Here is a 21,243-nt window from a genome sequence, read left to right on the forward strand (position 1 = left end):
AGCATGCTCTGCGGTTGCTGGAGATTGACAATACACTTATAAACCCATTTGCTGCTTGGGCCTGGTTCGTTATCTGATCAGACTGCAGAAAGGCTGTGTGCTAGATGATCCCTGTAAGTTTTCTGTCCCTGGTAAATCCGCAATCCAATGTGTTCACTCTTGGCAGGTTTCTTTTCTTCCACTTTACCTCCTTCTGCCCCCACAAAAGTGATGGCAGAGGAACCAGGTCGAAATGTACTGTTAGTTTCTTGTGGGAGAAGCTGGCCCAAAAACAACCCCTAAGGATGGTATGTTGTATGTTCCTGGCACTTTTCCTCCCAAATTGGCTATTTGCATCAACTATCTCATTATCTGCCCCTTGACTCCACCATATTCTGAAAAACAAAATAGATAACAGCCTAAATTACTAACGTCTGTCCCACTTAATATTCTTCATTGTAAGAGGAAAAGTGAAACTGTAAAAATGCCTTTTGATTAATCTAGTACTCATACATTTGTATATTGTATAATATTAATTATGTATATAATACATTATACTATATTATTTGTTTTATATATAATACATATTTTTTGTGTGTACATATCTGTGTGTGTGTGTGTATAGATAAAGAGAGAGAGAGGGAGTCAATTCCCATTACTCATGATAGTTATGTTCTGCAAAGTTGCCACAAACACTGAACTAGTAAATACTGAACCACATTGCTCCTAGGAGAAATACAGGGTTAGGTTCCTACGAGTTTTGGTTGCAGTATCTTCAACTGATCAAATAGCCTTGTTTTATGTGTGTTTCTGTTTAAAGATACCTCATTTAATACATTACTGATTCCATTAACAGGCTTCCAATATCTTCAACTGACCAATACATAACCTTGTCTTATGTGTATTTCTGTGTAAAGACACCTCATTTAATATACTGTTGATTCCATTAACACTGAACTTGTGGCCAATAGCATGAGGCCTTTATTCAGTTCAAAAGCACTGAACAAATTGTATCATATGCATTATTTTCTCTGTAAGGCACATGACAGCCTTCCTGCTCCTAGGAACACTCAATAGCACTATGCTTGGGGGCCATTTTTAAACAGCAAAATTACCAACAAAATGTGCAAAAATGCAAAAAAAGTGTGGCACTAAATAGACACCCCCCCCAAAAAAAAGATACCTGATTACAGCATAAGAGCTGAAACAAGAAGAAAGAGACCTGCTTTGTTCACCTTCAGCTAGGAGCATGCATGTGAGATGACTCAAACATTTTGGTCACTCTGTGTGTGTCTGTGAATGAACATGAAAAGGTCACACGTATTGATTTTGGGGATTCCAAATTTTAGCAAGTAGGCAAATTTGCAAATATGGAATTCACAAATAATGAGTATTGGCTATGTGTGTGTATGTATCTGCATTCATCATGACTACACTGATTGCAAACCTTACTCAAATTAGTTCAAGTGATACCAAAGGACACTTATTTGCTAATGTAATTGAAGGGTCCCCCGCATGGTGGAGGCATGACTGGATCCAGAGGCTCAACAATAGGCTAGAACTGAGTTCTCATCATCTCATCATTCTGCTTTCTTCTGGGTTGGCCTCCCTTCCAGGCAGACTTCTCCACCTGGTAGAACCCACCAAGTCCAAGTTTGTCTCATCCAGCTTCAGTTTAGTAGAAAAAAAAAAAAGAGCATCTTCTTTCTAGGATTGCAACAAAGGTCTGAGCATTGAGTCTAATTGGCTTGGATTGGGGAACTTATCCAACTATGAGTCAATTATATGTAGTTACAAGGGGGAATATGCTGACTGGTGAGGCCAGAGTCACGTGAGAACCCCTGGAGCTAAGAATTGAGGCCAGCCCCATCAGAACACCATGGTCTGAGGGAAAGGATGCCTCCTTTAAAAACAAAACCAAACTGGGGTGTTAGTACCAGGAGAAGGAGGAACTGGTGTCCACTCCCCATACCTCCATGGAACTTTCAGTCTTGTGGAGGATGATTTCTTGAACCAGCAAAAGCTAAGCCATGAGCTTCTGAATCCCAAATACATTAAAAATTCAGAGAAGAAAGAATGGATTGAAGAAGGCATGTGGGAGAGGTGAGAGTTGAGCTAGGATTTTAGGGCTTACAGGGAGAAACCAGCATTTCAGGGTGTGAAAAAAGTTTTACATCATTCTATGCCATCTTGATAGCTGCATGAATCTCAAGGAGAAGTGTAAGTCAAGTCATACATGGTACATGGTTGGTGGATCCCAGCTTGTAGAAAGTGTATCAATTTCTGATTCTATCCCCTTCTCTCTCTCTCTCTCCCCCCTCTCCCTCTCTCTCCCCCTCTCTCCCTCTCTCCCTCACATACACACAAAAACCCTTTGTATATTTATTCATTCACTAAAACCGAGGAGAGGAGGAGTAATGTGTATGTGCTACTGTCTATGGTGCTGAACTACAGCTCTGGCCTTCTGATTTCTATCTCTTTGCAAACCTTCTTTGAGCCAATGTATACAAATTACTTAGTGCAATCCCTAGCATACAGTAGGTGATAACTACATTATAGCTCTATTTGGCAGATTTGATATCTGGAGATGACGACAAGGGCAACTTCATCCTCTTTATTTAACCACGTGCCAGGCATTGTTCTAAGCACTTTACAAGTACTAACTCATTTAATCCTTTAACATCCCTGTAAGATAGGTGCTGTTATCATCCTTGTTTTTCATAGAAGGAAAGAAAGGCATAGAGAGGTTAAGTAACCATCTTAACATCACACAACTAGAAAGAGGCAGAGTGGGGACTTGAATCTTGACAGCTCAGCACCTCTCAGCCTCTGCACTCTTTTGCCTCCAGGGATTTGAGTCATAACACTCGCCTGCCTTGGTGATTGGGGAGACCAAGGGCTTTGTGAATTGCAGAGTTCTCCATCTACAGTACTTGATGTTTTGAGGGCTGTTTTCATGGGGGCAAGAAGAGAAGAAGAAGATTGTGGTCCATTCATGTTCTCCAGCCAATACTGGCCAAGGTTTTCTTTTCTGTTTCTTTCCCCCACCTGGTGCCTGGAAAGGAGGGGGGAATGGATAGAGGCAGGCCTTGAAGATTTATTATTCATGAGAACTAAGAGAAGCTTTTCACTGTTTCTGAAGTGGACTTGGATTTCTTAAAATCCACACCCCAGGGAAGTGAACACAGCTGGACTGTGTGAGGCAGAAAGTGTACTTCCTGTGACTACAGACTGTGCTAAAATGTGATTTGGGAGAGGTGGGGTTCTGGAAGAACACCTGGGCGATGCCTAGTGAGGGTTTTGCCTGAACTTGTACAGGACTAGATGCTCTCTGTGTTACTTTTTGCTGCAACCTCAAACAACCCCACAAAAGTGGGTGCTGCTACATCCCCCACATAACAGATGAGGGAATGGAGGCTCTGAAAAGTTAAGTAATTTGCCCAGGCTCAGACAGCTTAGCTGGGGGTTGAACACAGGTCTGTGTAACTCTAAAGCCTGGGCTCTTGCTCACTGCCCTTGATGGGAGATAGTGTGTTGAAATGTGTACTGTGGGTGGAAATGAGGGTGTTGTGTTTGTATGATTGTGTGTGTGTATGTGTGTGTGTATAGTGGAGTTGAGAGTGGTTGGAGAGTGGGTATGGTGGGTATGGAGTAAACAAGGATGTGGGGGGTGTTATGTGGGAGTGGGGTGTGTGTGTGTATGTGTGTGTATGGGGTATATTTATGTGGGAGTGTGCACGAGTGTGTAGGGGAGGATGTGGGGTGTGGGTGGGGATGTGAGTGTGTGTATGTTCGTGTGTTTGTAGCAAGGTGAGAAGACAAGAAGAGCCCTTTCCTGGCCCATCTTAGGCCAGGATACTTCAGCTTTCTGTTAAGTAACTGAAACTAGTTCTTCCTGCTTGATCACAGGGTCAGGCCAAGTCAAATGCCCTCTATATGTGGGGCATTTTAACCACATATAAGAGGGAAGAGTCTGTGAACTTGAGCCATTCCTTTTCAAATACAGAAAGGGGTAGTTTCAGGAAAGCTCATCACCTTCTTTATGACAGCCCCAACAAGTGGTTTTGCTGTTTGTGCTTGATTACCTCCAATGATGGGGAGCCTATTATCTATCAAAGTAGCATGTCTCCATTTTGATGGGGCTGATGGTTAGAAAGCTGTTTCTTATCTCACACCAGATTCTCTCTTACCGTACCTTTTACACAGTGGTTCCAGGTCTGACTAGGTGGCCAGGTTGTAAGAGTGGTTATCTAGACTAGTGATTAAGACTGCGGGTATTAAAGGGAGAACATCTGGGTTTATAACTCGCTGGCTCCACCATTCCTTTCTGGTGATCTTGGGCAAGTTAATACACCCCTCTGAGTGTCAGAAATGGGAATAACTTCAGAGCCTACCTCACAGGATAGTGGCGAAGATAAAATGAGGTTGTATATGAAAATTGCCCACCTGAAGACTGGTGCTGTTCATTTCTACACTACATCCCACCTCTGCAGACCTGTGAAATGCAGACCCTCAGGGCAGGATAGTGAGCTGGCCAAGAGCACATGTTCTAGAGCCACACTGCTGGAACCCCAAGTGTGGTGCCGTCATTTATTAGCTGTGTTATCTGGGCAAGTCATTACCGTCTCTAGGCTTGGAGGGGCTGGGAGGAAATGTAAGTGGACGCAGGAGAGAAAGGGCCGGATGGAGAGGTCCTCCTGACAAGAGCTATGACCTTTAGAAGAATATACCCCAACCTGTCTCTCCTCCCTCCTTCCAGTCTCCTGCTGATGCCTCCCATTGGACAAACCCAACCAGAAGCCAGAGAGCCAGGAGCCTGCTGGTGCTCACACACGGGTCAGCCTCCCAGGGCACAGAGCAGGATAGAGGATGAATGGGTCTGGAGGCACAAATAGAAATTATCCAGCAAAGCTACTTTATTATTAAGTTGAACCACATGACGCTGCCATTATGCAACCATTTTTGTACTATAAAAATAGCAAATTAATATGTTTAACCCAACAAATAATAGAGCAGGATGGGCAGAAGCCTCATTTATATGAGACCCATATTTGAGTCTCTGGATATTCCACCTGCTACCAGCATGACCTTGACAAATCTTGGCCTCAATTTCCTGGCCTATAAAATGGGAATGCTATGTCTCCCATCTAAAATTTGTGAAAATGCCCTCAGATGTGAGGACCAGGACTGCTGCCATTTTTTTAAGGAGAAAAATGCCCCTGTCTGCTGGGAGCGTTTTGTCTCCGAGGCAGAGGAGGGAGAAGGACGCCGTTTGTGGTCTTCCGTGGCATGATGAGATTTAGAGCTGCAGATAAGTCAACTCCAGCTGAGTTTTAATCAGAATGAATTTCACTGCAGCCTGGGCCTGAGTGGCAGCCAGGGGCCATTAAGCTAAATGACTTGTTTTAATATGGAGACCTGTCTAATCACATTTTCTGTGTGGGGCCGGTGTGTCTGTGTGCGCATGTGTTGAGTGCTGAAATCAGTCCTGAGCCTTTACCTTTTCCCTGCTTACCACAATGTAGCTGGGGCAGAGATAAGCCAGGTTAACAGCATGACAAAAGTAAGTTTCCGCTTTATCAAGGAATTGGGTAATTGGCTGGACCATGCAGGGAGCCCTGAAGAGTGTTCTGTTGAACGGTGTCTGGTGTTAAGGTTTTGTAGACACAGGGCTCACAGAGACTCCCATAACCCAGGGGAGGAAGGAAAAGTTTTGGGTTCCCCTATCCAGCAGGAGACATTCGCCTCAGGAAGGTCAATCCTGGATGCTTCGCCCTGCCTCCAGTGGAGTCATGTACTGTATTTATTTCTGTGGGCTCATTTCAAATGCACGCCCTGTTGTGACTTCCTGGCTGCACGTCTTCCAGCAAATGACTTTACTCCTCCAGGCTTCAGTTTCCCAATCTGTAAAAGTGGGTCATGAAAGATCCTGTTTTCTATGATCATTACCAAGATCAAATAAGACATTGCAAGTGAAACATTTAGTGCAGCTCCTGGCCTGTAGAAAACACAGGCAGGCTGGGTTAGGTTGTGCTGTGTTGACCATTTCCACGGTTTCAGATTTGTTTCTCACTCATACTACTTGGATATGGTGAGATAGCAGGGGATGTCTTCAGAGCTGGGACCCAGACTGAGGAAGGCTCTATCTTCATACGTACATGATTGTCAAGATAGGAAAAGGGTAATGTGGTGAGTATGCACTGGCTTTGAAGCTTCCACTTGGAAACCTTCTTTGGTCGAAACAGGTCATGTGGCCCCTCCCAGCTTCCCCAGGGAAAGGGAGGGCCAATCTCACCACACAAGTCATTAACACTAAAGACAACGATGGTACTCAACAAATGGCCCATGCTTGAGAATTATTATATTATTATTATTAGTGTATTACTGTTGTAGTTATTTCCATAATCCATCATTGTTTTCCTCCATGTACTTACTCTGGTTTCAGAAAGGCTGAGATATTTCATTCCAGTGCAGAAACTGGACTCCCATCTCTTAGGAAGACATAACTGAGATTATTATTCGTAATAAATTAAGGATAGCTTCTACTTGACAAGGTCATGTTTTTTGCCAGGCTCTGGACTAAGGACTTCAGATAAGTGATTTCATTTAATCCTCACAGTTCCATTTTGAGGTGGGTTCTGTTTTTGTTCCTGCTCTACAGATGAGGAAACTGAGGTGTTGGAAGGTAAGTAAACTTGCCCAAGGTGACCTGGCTCATAAATGGCAGAATGGACTTGAACCCCAAACCCATACCCTTAGTCACCTTGCTGAGCTGTCTGCTAAGAGCAGGGGATCTTAGTCTCTGGATCTTCGAATGGAAGTTGGGGTTGGCTGAATGGAGATGCTATGCACTATCATTGTTGATCCACAGAAATAGGGATTCAGCCCTGGCCCCACTTTCTCTTTTTAGCCCTGTTTCCCCTTCCTCCCTGTCTTCCATCCACCCAGGATCCATCCCCATGGGTCTTTCTGTTCCCTAAATGTTTCATGTCCATTGCAGCCTCTGAACCCTGTTTACTCACTTCCCCATCCGTTCCTCCATCCTTTCTTCTCACACACCCCAGCTCAGCCTTCAAGGTCCAGTCCAAATGTTCCCTTCTCTGGGAAGACACCCCCACCCCCACCCCAGGCAGAACCAATCCCATAGTCTGTCGGCTCCCAGGGAATTTTGTACATTTACAAAATATAAATCTTTTCTAGAAATGCACACGTGTGTGTGTGTGTGCACCCCCCCCCCACACACACACACGCAGCCTTTTTGGAGGAGGGAAGAAATTAGTCTTTGCTTTTAATTAATGCCAGCTCTCTCATCCTGACTTTTAATACTGCCACCTCATTTCTCTTATTAAGTACTTAATTTTGCTTTTAATTAGTGTTGTTCATTGTCACTGAATTTTAATTGTCGTTGTAGGGTCTCAGTGGGCCTTGGTGGGGATGTATTAGAAACACTTTCTGTCCTCCAAGGAGCTTGGATGGCAGTGCCTCTGAGGTAGAGGAGGGAAGGATTCAAGGGGGTTGCTGAAGGCTGGTGTATTTTTCTCCAGGCTTCAGTCAATTCTGGTTGCCTTTGGAATCCCTGTTTGCTGCAAGGTAGCTTGGTCCTTGTACCCAGAAGGTAGCTTGCACCCAGAAGATACACAGAGAAAACTCAGGAAAATGGCAGGAATTTGATTCAAATTGGACTTGAATTTGACTTCTCAACTTAAGAAGAACAAAAGGCCGGGCATGGTGGCTCACGCCTGTAATCCCAGCACTCTGGGAGGCTGAGGCGGGCACATCATGAGGTCAGGAGATCGAGACCATGGTGAAACCCCGTCTCTACTAAAAATACAAAAAATTAGCTGGGCGCAGTGGTGGGCGCCTGTAGTCCCAGCTACTCGGGGGGCTGAGGCAGGAGAATGGCGTGAACCCAGGAGGCAGAGCTTCAGTGAGCCGAGATCGCGCCACTGCACTCCAGCCTGGGTGACAGAGCGAGATTCCGTCTCAAGAAGAACAAAAAAAAAAAAAAAAAAAAAAAGGGTGGGGAGGGGACATATTGGTCCACAGTAGCCCAAAAGGCCATGATAGATTGATAGATTCAGGCATGGCTGGATCCAGCATTCCAACAGCATCATCAGGAATCAGTCTCTATCTCCCAGCTTTTATCCTTTACCAGGATTTTCTTGTGTGTTGACAAAAGTGATCAATAGCAGCTACAGACTTCTGTTCTATCAGTTTAGCAGCCCAATGGAAAGAGAATGCTTCTTTCCACATAGTTCCAGTAAAAGACCAACTCAGGTCATGTACCTATTCTTGAACCAATCACAGCAGCCTAAGGGGTATAATACACTGATGAGCCAGGCACAGGTCATTGGCCCACCTCTAAGGACTAGGGTTGGATGAGCCCCACCTGGACCACACAGATTGATACTGAGAGAGGATGGTTTCCCAAAAGAAAATTGGGGTGTCTTTACCAACAAAAGGCTATCCAGATAAATGCTGGATAGGCAAATGCGATAGATGTCTACCCTAGAGATCCACTGCAGTGTCTCACTCAGGCTTAAGCAAACACCTAGGATTTAGACCTTTGTTTCTCTCCCCAGCTCTGCCCTCGAATAACGCTAACAGTGTCCTCCCTGACTGATACTTGGAAAACACTTTAGATTACAAGGCCCCTTCACATGAATTAACTCATTGATTCTTCCCAACAACCCTGCAAGATAGGCATAAGAAGAATATATATATATATATTTGAGTTGGAGTCTCACTCTGTCACCCAGGCTGGAGTGCAGTGGCATGATCTCGGCTCACTGCAACCTCCACCTCCTGGGTTCAAGCGATTCTCGTGCCTCAGCCTCTTGAGTAGCTGGGATTACAGGCACCTACCACCACGCCCAGCTAATTTTTTTTGTATTCTTAGTAGAGAGAGGGTTTCATCATGTTGGCAAGGCTGGTCTCGAACTCCCCGCTTCAAGTGAGCCGCCCACCTCAGCCTCCCCGAGGCTGGGATTACAGGTGTGAGCCACCCTGCCTGATCAAGAATAGGAATTTTTACATCCTCATTTTACAGATGCAAAACTTGCTTAGAGTCATGCAGAGACTAAAAAAGGGAGGTAGTATTGGATCCCAGTGCTCTGGGTCTGAAGCTAGCAATTGTCTCACTGCAAGAGGCTGCTTCACCAGCCAGTTTTTGTTGTGTAGCAAACCACCCCACAAAATAGTGGCTTAGAACAACAACCATTTATTTACCTTATGATTCTCTGGGTTGGCAGTTGGGTTGAGTTCAGCTGGGTTCAGCTGGGTTCAGCTAGGCCAAACTTGGATGATCTTGGCTGGGCTTGTTCGTGTGTCTGTGGTCATCCTGTATTTTGGCTGGGACTGGCTGGTGTGTGACAGGACAGCCTTAGTAGCTTGGACAGCTGTGGCCTCCTGCCTTGTGATTGCTCATCCTCCAGCAGGCTAGCCTGGTTTCTCAAATGGCGATTGCAGGGTTGCTAAAAAATAGCGAAAGAGACCAGGCTCTGAAGGGCTAGTATTTCCAAGCCTCTGAATGCATCACATCTTCTACTGTCCCATTGGCCACAGAAAGTCTTAGAGCCAACTCAAGATTCCATGGGTGGGGAAATAGATTTCATCTCTGGATGGCAGGAGCTGAAAAGGACAAGGATACAGAAAGGGAAGACATGGGGCTATTTTTTGTGATCAATTCACCCCATCTGCAGTGAGCTTACCTCTCTATTTCCTGAGTTGGGGGAGAAAGAGGGTACCAAATGCACCTTTAGGGAGCAACGCTGGTGGAGGAAATTTGGAGCACCATGAAATCTATGGAAGCATTTAGTGCTTTTCCAATCACATCATATAAGTTATGCTCCACTTTAGCTGCTGGAGAGAACGAACACTGATGGATGATGATGGAGATATTGATAATAGTGACGATAATTAATGTTTACTGAGCACATACTATGTTCCAAGTACCACGTTGTCTTTCTTGCCTTCATTTTCAAACCCCATTCTTCACAACAATCCTGGAGGCAGCATAGTAGAGTGATTAAACATGCAACGTGGCATCAGATCTTGTAGGTACAAATCCCAGATCTGCCGGTTGCCGGCTGGGTGGGTAAGTCACTTACCCTTCTAAGCCTCAGTATCTCCATCTGCAAAATGGAGATAATACTTGTACCTTCCTTAATGGGTGTTTGGGAGAGTTAAATGAAACCATTCACGGCAAGCATTTAGCCCAGGGCCAGGCACAACCTAAGTAGCCATTATGATGAAGTAGGTAGTGCTGGGATGACCATACTCATTTTATCAATGAGGAAACAGGCCCACAGGCGTTACGTATCTGCCCAAGGCCATGCAGCTTGTGAGTGGCAGAGCAGTGGAGGATGAACTCCGTGCCTACTTTAAAATCTGTGAAATGGGGACTGTCCTGTGGGGTTATTTAAAGGCTCATGGCAGGCACCATCTGTTATTGCTATATGGCAATGGGAGAACCATATGGAGGGGACAGTGAGTTTGCTTTGTTGTTTCAAGGCCAGGAACACAAAGTCACCTTTGTCTCTAGGACCTCCCAGGCCTGTCTCTGTCCTTGTCTCTGGCACCAACCAGATCGGCACGGAAGGAGCCAAGCTCTTGTCGTTTCAGCCTTAGTCGGCTTCAGGGAAGGCCGAGAATGTCCCAGCTGGCTCTAGGAACGAGGAAAAGCCAACAGCAGCCTATACCGTCTGGATGGGACTGGATGTGTAAGGGCTGCTGGGGTCCCATGAGAGAAGGCAGGAATGACCAGGCGGGCAGGCAAGTGAAGGAGCCCTCGGCTCCATCAAGCACAGTAGACAAAGCAGGAGATGGCCGTCTTTCTCTTTGGTGTCTCAAGTGTCCTTGTCATAGTAAGGGTGTGTAGAAATCCCAACAGCCTGGAAAATAGTCAAATCTGGATGCATATTTGAGATGGAATAGAATATACTCAGCTTGCGTCACTGTTCAGAGGCTTTCTGGGTCTCCTGCATCTCTCAGGCTGGAAGTTTACATGGTCTTCATGATCTGACACCCTCCCCTACCACCACTCTGATCTCAGCTCCCTCTTGCTCTCTTCACTCCGACCACTCTGTCTTCCTTGCCATTTCTCCAACTTACCAAGCACATGCCTGCCCCAGGGCCTTTGCACCTACTTTTTCCTCTGCCTGAAATGCTCTCCCCCAGATGGCCATGTGGTTCAGTTTATTACCCACTTTGGGTCTTTGCTCTAATAGCATCTCTCAGTGAGGCTCCCTCTGACCACCTATTTAAAATCACACTTCCCCCCCAATTCCCAATCACCCTTCCCTCTTTTATTTTTCTCTAAAGCACTCATCACCAGTGGACACATTTAATATTCTACTTGTTTGCTTATTGTCAGTCTTCCCTACTAGAAGGTATGTTCCATGAGGACAATAATTTTTGTCTTTGTTTTAATGTTATATTCCCTGTGCCTAGAACAGTGTCCGGCACATAGTAATAGTAAATGTTCCATAAATATTTTTTAATTCTTCTAATTTCCCAAGAGAAGCCGGCAATCTGTGTTTTTAATTAAATCCTGTGCTTTTAAGATATTGATTGAATTTTACCCTTAAAAAAAAAAAAAAACCCTTCATGGGCCAAACAAAACATTTTCGGCCTGGATTCTGTTCATGGACACTCCTGCTTCCCCCAGTTCGAGGCCTTTTTTTTTAAGTACATTTTCCACCCCATCAAATAGTCAGAGTGAGTTTTTCCAGATACCTAATTGAGCAGTGATGTACTGCACTCAGGGGAAGAGACGACGGGCAAGGAAAGAGATCAAGAGATGCAACTGTCTGGGCATTGTCCAAACTTGTGGCTGCAGGTTCTGCTGCAAAGCATCTGGTTTAATTCCAAGACCATTGGGATAGGGAGGCCAACTGTGGCATTGAACTCCACGCAGACAGCTGCAGCTCTTGCTGGTTCCCTGCAGTGCCCTGAAGTGCTGCATAAAATCCCTGCCAGCCCAACCCCGCTGGGTCACATTCAGACACCTGCCACAGCAACTCAGAAACTAAATAGGCTTTGCGTTGTTTTTTCCATTCAACTACAACTAGCAGAAAACCTTGGAGATTCTAGGGGATGGAACCACTGTTCCTTAGCAAGCGATGCTAAAGAGAGCCAGGGGAGAAGCAGGCAGAACCAATGGCAAAGGAGGAGAAGGGAGGACCCTGGAATCTGGGTTATCTGGGGTTAGGACAGAGTCTTTGTGGCAGTCTGAGATTCAGTCTAAGATTCAGATTCATCCAGCTATCCAGTGCTTATTATTAGACGTTTAGATTGTTTGATTGAAGGAATCTAAGCAGGACCTTGGAAAGTTCACTTAAACTTTCCTCGACTCAGTTATCCCATCTGTAAAATGGGACAAGAAGAGCACATACCTCATAAGGCTATTGTGAGAATCGAGGAGATAAAACTCGAAAGGTGCTTAGCGTGGAGTAGGCCCTTGATATTTGAACTTTCAGTTGTTGTTGTTGCTTCTTTTGTTACTGAAAGTAGATGATTCTTTAGAGTTTGTACAAGGACTGTAGGGGAATTTCTGTCCAGCTACATTTTATGCTTTATGACTGGAATTTATGTCCAGTCATTTTATGCTTTTGAAGTTGCAGCTGCAGGGCTGGATTTAAGCCACTGCCTTGGCCTTACCCAAGCCAAAGTATGTGATCTCTCAGAGTCGTCTGGGAGAGGGCTGGGTGGGTAGGTATCTGTTTGTCTCTGAGGCTGAGAGGTGAGAATGCACCCAGGGGCCAGAGGGCCAGGAATGGACAATCACCAATCCTCTAGACACTCATCAGAACCCAACAATCCAAAGCCCAGGGGCAATGAATGGGTGTGAACAGAGTAGTGAGTAAGCACATGGGCTTTGGAGTCAGGGTCCAAACCCCAGTTCTGCTACTTGGTAGCTGTGTGATTTTGAGCAAGTAGCTTAGCCACCCTGAGCCTGAATTTTCTTACCTGTAAAATGAGGATAATACCATCTACCTTGGAGTAGGATTGTAAGGAGTAAAGCAAATAATGTAGGTATGGAATTTGGTGCATAGCAGGTGCTCAAAAAATTGTAAGTCAACATCCTATACACGATAAGTATAGGAGAAGCAGGAAAAGAGAATTACCACTTTACAAGTGTTTGCTGTGTGCTAGGGAGTGTAGCTGATGCTTACCTAAACTTATCGGCTCAGTGATGCCAAGTTTCTGCAGTGGTCCTAGGGCTGGAAATTGGTACTATTTATGTGACACTTACGTTTATACTTTTGCTTCTTGTATCCATGGTTGGTTTCCTTCTTCTGGTGCTCCCTGGGCCTCAGGCCTCCAGTCTATTATGACAATGGTTTCTCTGTAGTGAGTGATGGGAAAGTGGGGAGCGGTTTGAGAATGTCTGAGGTTCACCACTACACTTTCTCCATTTCTGTTGACTCACCCTCAACTCCTCATGAAGAGTTGGCTTTCATGAAGTATCATCTGCAGGCCAGTAGGAAAACATCTTAGGAGAACATTTTAGGATCACGCTGTGTTGGATTAGAAAATGGCTAAGTGACCACTAGGGGTGATGTAATGAGCTCGTGGAGCAGAACCATGCTTCCCTGAGATTCTCCTGTCTCCTCCCACACAAGGTCAAGTTCCCTAGAAGCAGAACCTGAGATGTGCATTCTTGTACTAGTGATGGACTCAGGGAGTGCTCCAAGGAGGAACCTGCTAGGGAATGATTGAAGCAGGAAAGGGCAGCAGAGGAAGCTAGGCGAGGGCGTGGCTTCACCTGAAGTCTGGCCTCAGCCCAATCCTTGGGGAGCTCTGGAGTGTGATGGCAGCACAAAGCCATCTTGCCCTAGAAGAAGGGGGCTGTACTTTTCTACCCTCCTCTTATTTGTTAGCCATTGGCTTTGTGCTGCTCCCTGGTATCTCTGGGCAAAGCAGCTCCTGTTGGATGAGGGCGATTCTCTGGAAAATGGTGCTGCTATGAGCCCTTAGTGTAGCCCTTCGTGGCTAACACTCCTAGAGGCTGGGATTGGGAGGATGCACCAGCTGTAGGGGGTATCCAGATGAGGAATCAACAGTGACTATTAGGGTGCCTCCCCCAAACTGCATCTCCACCTCCATCCCAGATCTGCCAGTGGACACATGCCCTCCTGTGCCTGGTCCTATTTTTCTAGTTGTTCAAATATCCTTGATTGCTTGAACATTTTCCTCTTCTGGTCCAGGCCTGGTAGACTGGGGTAAGCATTACATAAAGAGTCCAATCCTGGGATGTTAAATGCATTGAGAGTCCCAAGTGGCCAAGCTGAAATAACCAGGGCTGTCCAGGGTGGCTTCTGGCCTGGAGGGATGGAGCTGGGTGGTTTCCACTGGATGGTCAGCCAGTGAGTTTAGACTTTGCAGGTGAAATTTTAGTGGGAAACATACCCCTGGTGTGTGTGACTGAACAAACGAGAGTGCAAGCAGGCCAGATTCTGCCCTGAGGATGATGGAATTTGGAGATCAGAGTTCCTGGGAGGTGATCATGTGTCTCCCTTATCCCAGACCTACCTTCCTCCCAGGATCTCCAAGGCCAGTGTCTTCTCTCTGCTGCAAAGCAGCAGATGAAACCTTCAGTTACAGGTTCAGCTTTCTAGACCAACAGCAGCCTAGGAAGCTCATTCTCGGGGACTGAGCCTCTTTGCGCTCAGCAGGGGCCAGGGGTCCTCCAGGTGGGGGGCTCCAGGGAAGCCTGCTCAGCTCTCACCACAGGCAATAATGAGACATTGAAGTTCTTTTTCAGCAAATTTCTTTCACAACAGGAGCTGTCTCTCCTTTCTGTTTTTGAAGTGGAAACAATGAAATGCCCATATTAATCTGGGAAGATTATGTTAACCACATGGGAGCCGATGAAATAGCTTTACTGTAAGGGACCTTCTCTGCTATGGGTCCAACCAGCATTCCCCTCCGGTTTCTCACACACAAAGCTTGAATAATTACAAAGGATACAGGACAGGAGAGGGAGGTCACTGTGTGTTCACTTCCCAAGTTCTCATCTATTCAGCGTCACAGAAAACAAGACCTACAGGGAAATCAGGACCCCCTAGACACGCCAATGTACTTTCTATTTGTTTTTAAAATAATTACTGCAATCTCCACGTGGTCTCTTCCCCCTTACTCTTGGTGGGACCTTCAGAGGGGTGGGGTCGGGGGCAGGTTCAGAGAGAACTGAAGCCTGGCTGAGTTCAGCCACACTGACAGTGCTGATGGAGACTCTTTCACACATTCAGCAAATTTTCATTACGTACCTTCTAGGTGCCAGACTCTATGCTAGTGTTGGAGATTAAGCAGTGAACAAAACGGAAAAAGTTCTGCATGGCTTACATATTAGCAAGGGGATTCAAGCTCTAAGCAAAGACACAAACATAAAAATAAACAACTTATATTAAATTGGGGTAGTGATAAGAGCTAGGAAGAAAAATAAATCAGAGTAAAGGAGGCCAGAATGGAGAAGCGGGAGTAGGAACTATTTTATTTATTTATTTATTTATGTCATTTTTTTTTTCTAAAAAAATATATATTTTATTTTAACTTCCACGGTACATGTGCAGGATGTGCAGGTTTGTCACTCAGGTAAATGTGTGCCATATGGTAGTTTGTTGCACCCATCAGCTCATCACCTAGATGTTAAGCCCTGCCTGCATTAGCTATTTATCCTGAAGCTCTCCCTACACCGAGCCCCCTGTGGGAGCTATTTTAAATTGAGTGGTCAAGGAGGCCCTCTTGGATAAGGTGCATTTAGGAATAAACCTACACAAAGGGAGAGAGGGAGCCAGACAAGCATCTGCAAGAAGGCTTCCAGGCTGAGGGAAGAGCAAGTGGGAATGTGCTGGGGACGTTGAGGGAGCAGCAGGAAGGCTTTTGGGGCTGGGAAAGAGGGTGTGAGAAGAGTGGGAGGAAAAGAGAAGGAGGCTGCAGGGAGCCAGCATGTGCTAAGGGGTTTAGATTTTAGTCTAGGAGCAACAGGGAGCCATTGAAGACTCTTGAGCAAAAGAGTGACATAACTGACTTGCTTTTTTGGGATGAAGGGAAGGACATAAAGTACACACATCTCAAGAGTTTAGCTTGATGGCTTTTGCAGATGGATATACCTGGTTAGTGGCCACCCAGATCAAGATATGGAATATCTTCACCCCATGGAGGCCCCCTCCTGCCCCTTCTGAATCAATAGCCTCCCCAAAATAAGCAATTTATTTGCCCCGATTTCTGTCACCACCAAATAGCTTTGTCTTTTCTTAACTCTTGTGTCGATATAATCAGCGTGTTCTCTTTTGTTCCTGGCATCTTTCACTAAACATAACGTCTATGGGTTCATCCGTGGTGTTACATGCGCTGTATCAGAAGCTTCTCTGTCATTGCTCACCAGCATTCTACTGTACAAATAAACCACAATGGCTTTGTCTGCTGTCTGTTGATGGGCATTTGGATTGTTCCAGTGTTAAGCTATTATGAATAAAGCTGCTATAAACATTCTTGTACATGTCTTAGAACATAAGCACTTTTTTCTTGGGTCTATACCTGAGTATATTTCTCAGGTATATACCTGAGTAGAATTCCTGAGCCACAGAGTAGATGGACTTTTAGCTAACAGATACTGCCAAACAGTTTTCCAAAGTGGTGGCACCACTTTTTTCAGCTTTACTGAGATATAACTCACAGATAATATAATTCACCCATTTAAAGTAGACAATTCCATGGCTTTTAGTATTCTCACAGAGTTGTGGATCCATCACCATAATCAACTTTAGAATATTTTCACTGTCCTTACAAAGAAACCCTGCACCCAGCACCTCCCCCACTCTGGGAAACCACTAATCTCATTTTCATCTTTTATAGATTTTCCTATTCTGTATACTTTATATAGGTGGAATCTCAAAATATATGGTGTTTTGTGTCTGGCTTCTTTCACTTAGCATCATGTTTTCAAGGTTCACCTATGTCATAGCATATGTCAATACTTCATCTGTTTTTATGGCATAACAATGCTACTTGGATATACCACATTTTGTTGATCTGCTCATCAGTTGGTGAATACTGGGCTGTTTCTACTTTGTGGTTATTATGAATAATGAATGAAATGGGACAAGGGTAGGTGGAGAAAGACCAAGGAGGAGTCAATTGCATTAAGTCAGGCAGGGATAGTGGCAGTTTGGATCAGCATAGTAGCAATGCCGGCTGAAAGGAGTAGGCAGATCCTAAATCTATTTTAAAGATCAAGCCAATACCATTTTCTGATAGCTTGGATGTAGAGCATTTTTTTTTTTTTAAAGGCAGGGACACATGGACACAGGAAGGGGAACATCACACACCAGGGCCTATCCTGGGGTGGGGGGCCAGGGGAGGGGATAGCATTAGAAGAAATACCTAATGTAGATGATGGGTTGATGGGTGCAGCAAACCACCAAGGCACATGTATACCTATGTAACAAACCTGCACATTCTGCATATGTATCCCGGAACTTAAAGTATAATAAAAAAAACAAAAGAAAAATAAAATGAAAAAAAAAAAAAGGCAGGGATGACTCCGCAACAACTAAGTCACATGACTTGCTCAGTAGAAAGACCCTGGATTCAAGTTAAGAACTCTGGCCCACACACTGCTGGGGGTGCAGTGGGCTTCCCTCAACATTCCCTCAACAGTGAATGGGAAGAGCTTGGATTTAGGTGAGGGGGTTCTTCCCTCCGGTGCATTTCTTGCCACGGGGTAGCTGTGATTTCCAGCAAGACACTTTCCCTCTTAGGGTCTCAGATTCCCCATCTGGAAAATGAAGAAACTGGATTTAGTTCTCTGTCTTCTCTATCCCACTGGGTGTGTGGCATAAAGCAGGGACTTGGGAACTAAGGAATGGCTGAATGATGGGGTGATGTCCTCTCTGGATTGATGTTTTCCAGGAGCACTAGACGTCTACCATGACTGACACCGTGTTCAGCAACAGTTCTAACCGTTGGATGTACCCCAGTGACCGGCCCCTTCAGTCAAAGTAAGTTGCTGCATCTTCCTGGGAGTGGCTTGCTTTGAGTCGATGAGGTTTTGACAGTTCTACACTTGAAAAAAAAGAAGGAATAGCTTCCTTCCCTGAGGAAGGGGGAGAGGAACCTAATGGGAGTTTAGTCATGAAAACATCTCCCCTAGTTTGACTATTTTGTGAGGTTGGAAGAACAAGATTAAATCCTGAGTTTCATGCTCCATAGAATAGGTGGCCTGGTGGACTGGAGAGAGAACTGACCTGGTGGTCAGAACCAGGCTTGGGTTCTAGTTCTGGATATGAGCTAATTTACTGTGTGATGATAGGCAAATATCTTCCCCTCTTGGGGCCCTAGTTCCCTCATCGGTCAAATAAGGAAGTTGCACTAGATCAGAGATTACAAACTGGCAGACTCTGACCTGCAGAAGTGTGTGTATGTTTTTTTCTTTTTTATATTTTGGGCCTGATCATGTAAAAATTGGGAGATTTCACATGAAAGTCCAGATTTCTGACATGTCTTCAAAATATCAGAAGACCTGACAACACTGGACCACAATTTTGCCAACAGTTCAGCAGAAGACAAGTAGCAGCTCATATGTTTAGACTGGCAAGAGCTCTCCAGTTTTCCACAGTCCCCATCATTCCTTGTTGGTCTCTAATACCTGGCCTACTTTGGACATTTCTGTTACCTACCCATCCCAGTTGGTTTCCCTGGAACAGATGACCTCTAAGTTTCCGTAACTGTGAACTTCTGTCGATCTTACATTAGACAGTATTTTAGGATCAGTTTAAGAGTTTAAATTCTGGGTAGGACAGTTGAGGATATGGTTATTTTTGTAAAAAGAATAAATGTCAGGATGTAGTTGTTGTGGCTTGCCCAAAGAGAAAGGCTTTTTTTTTTTTTCCTTTTTTTTATTGAGACAGGGTCTTGCTCCGTTGCCCAGGCTGAAGCGTGGTGGTGCAATCATAACTCATTGCCTTGACCTCCTGGGCTCAAGCAATCCTCTTGTCTCAGCCTCCTGAGTAGCTTGGACTACAGGCATGCACCACCACACCTGGCTAACTTTAATTTCTTTTTGTAGAGGTAGGGTCTTGCTATGTTGACCAGGCTAGTCTCAAACTCCTGGGCTCGAGTGATCCTCTGCCTTGGCCTCCCAAAGTGCTGGGATTACAGGTGTAAGCCACCACCCCCAGCCTACAAAGGCTTTTTGGCAAAGATTTTTCGTTATTGAAGAGCAGTGTTTCCCTAAACTTGGTCATTCGAGCACCACTTTTACTATTTTTACCTTATCTATGAAATAACATTATTGTTATTTTCTCTTAATTGGCTACTTATAAAATGTAAACACTATTTAACAAGAACTTTTTAAATCACAAATGGATGTAAGTGGATAATTAGTTCATGCTTTCTATGAACAAAGGTAGCCATGAAGACAAATAATTTAAAAAAAAAATGTTACTACATTCTAGCTATAAACTGTAGCCTCACAGAGGCTCTGAGCCTGAGACTTGCTTCCCACTTAAAAAGGCAACTAGCAAGTGATAGAGAAGTGTTAAAGCCATATGAGCACTTTCTCCTTGAGGTACATAAGGTTGGAAAGGAGATTGAAATGGGAATGACTTTCTTATTATTTAATATTGCCCTGTCATTTATTGTCTGATTAATTTTTGTTCTAATTTCTATTAAATAATCCTTTCTCATTTTCTGAAGTGTATTCTATAACTTTCTAAATACTTGGGTTGTATATTTACCTCTTTAATATAAAACTTCCCTCTTTTCTAATATTAGTAATTATAAACGTGATACCCAAATTACCACATTCAAGTGATCCCACAAGCTTCAACATATAGTATGTTCATTGTTTCTCATTTCTATGTATTTTTAAATTTCCCTTATGATTTCTACTTTACCCCAAGAGTGATTTAGAGGTATATTTTAAAATTTCTAGATGTTTGAGGATTCTTAATTTATTACTTTTTTTGTTGTTAATCTCAAATTTAATGGCATTTTAGTTGGAGAATATGACCTATATGATACTTAGTCTTTGAAATGTGTTAAGATTTGGCTTATAACCAGATCTTAGGATATGCTCAATGAGTACATAAGAAAAATGTGCATTCTATAATTATTGTTTGTAAGGTCACTCACATATCAAAATGAGATTATTAATTGTGTTTATAGCATTTTTTTACATTTACTGCTTTTTAGTCTGCTTGTATTATGTTGAAATCTCCTTCAATCACCACGGATCTGTCAATTTCTCCTTGTGGTTCTGTGAGATGGCTACAGGTTTGGAGTTGATCTATGTTACTGAAAAATTGAACCTTTTATCATTATGTAATGTCTCTCTTTATCTCTAATAATGATTTTTTGTCCTCAACTCCCTTTTGTGATATTAAAAAACAACATCAGCTTTTAGGTTTTTTTTTATCCTTTTATTTTTAATCTTTTAATCCTCTTACATTTCAGGTAAGAGAGTATAAAGGGTATTTTTAGCCAGATTTTGTTCTTTTGTTGTTGTTTAATTCAGTGTGGTAATCTTTGTCTTTTAGGTGATGATTTTAATCCCTTTACGGATACTGTAATTATCAGCAAACTCTTTCTGTAAAGGACCAAATAGTAAATATTTCAGGCTTTTCTGATCATAAAGTCTCCATTGCAACTACTCCACTTTCACTGTTCCATTGCAAAATCAGCCATGGCAGTATGCACACAAATGGGCATGGCATTTTTTTTTTTTTAAATAAAAACAGGTGGCTGACTGTATTTGGCTTGCAGGCTATAGTTTGCTGATCCATTATATAGTTTAACTTTTCTACCCTCTTATTGTTTTTGTCTCTCTTTTTCTATGGTTCTTTTGTTTCTCTCCTTGCCTTTTATTTTTATTAATTGGTTAATTAGGCTTGGGGGTTTACAAATTCCATTTTTCTCGTTACTGGTTTCAAAGTCATATGGTTCATTCCTATGATATCCACGGCTATCCCTAAAGTGTTACCATTCATAACTAATCATGTCTGGAGTTACTCACTGTCTCAACATCTTCCTCTACACAACACAAGGTGCTTAAAACACTCTTACAACATCTTAATTCCGACCCTCCTTACCTACATATGACTCTTCTCTAGTATCTTAGTTTAATCCTTTATTTAACTCCATATATTAGACATTATTATTTTATACTGACTTTTTTTTTTAATTTGCCTGTCTTCTAGTTTTTTGATTCAATGTTCAAATCTTCCTGAATCTTGGTCCTTCTTGGGGCCACTTTACTTC

At 43.8% G+C, this 21,243-nt stretch overlaps 1 protein-coding gene across 4 annotated transcripts in view; it reads left to right on the forward strand.

The window, feature by feature from the left end:
- Positions 1-21,243, forward strand: part of RPH3A (rabphilin 3A) — a 330,865-nt gene that overhangs the window by 239,471 nt on the left and 70,151 nt on the right. For all 4 annotated transcript variants that reach the window (XM_054443937.2, XM_054443938.2, XM_054443939.2 and 1 more), the window contains one exon: positions 17,896-17,984. In XM_054443937.2, coding sequence (XP_054299912.1) covers positions 17,914-17,984 — 71 coding nt within the window. In that variant the 5' untranslated portion in view covers positions 17,896-17,913. The remainder of the gene's footprint in view (positions 1-17,895; positions 17,985-21,243) is intronic.

The sequence above is a fragment of the Pongo pygmaeus genome, chromosome 10 (genome assembly GCF_028885625.2).
Source record: "Pongo pygmaeus isolate AG05252 chromosome 10, NHGRI_mPonPyg2-v2.0_pri, whole genome shotgun sequence".
NCBI lineage: Eukaryota > Metazoa > Chordata > Mammalia > Primates > Hominidae > Pongo > Pongo pygmaeus.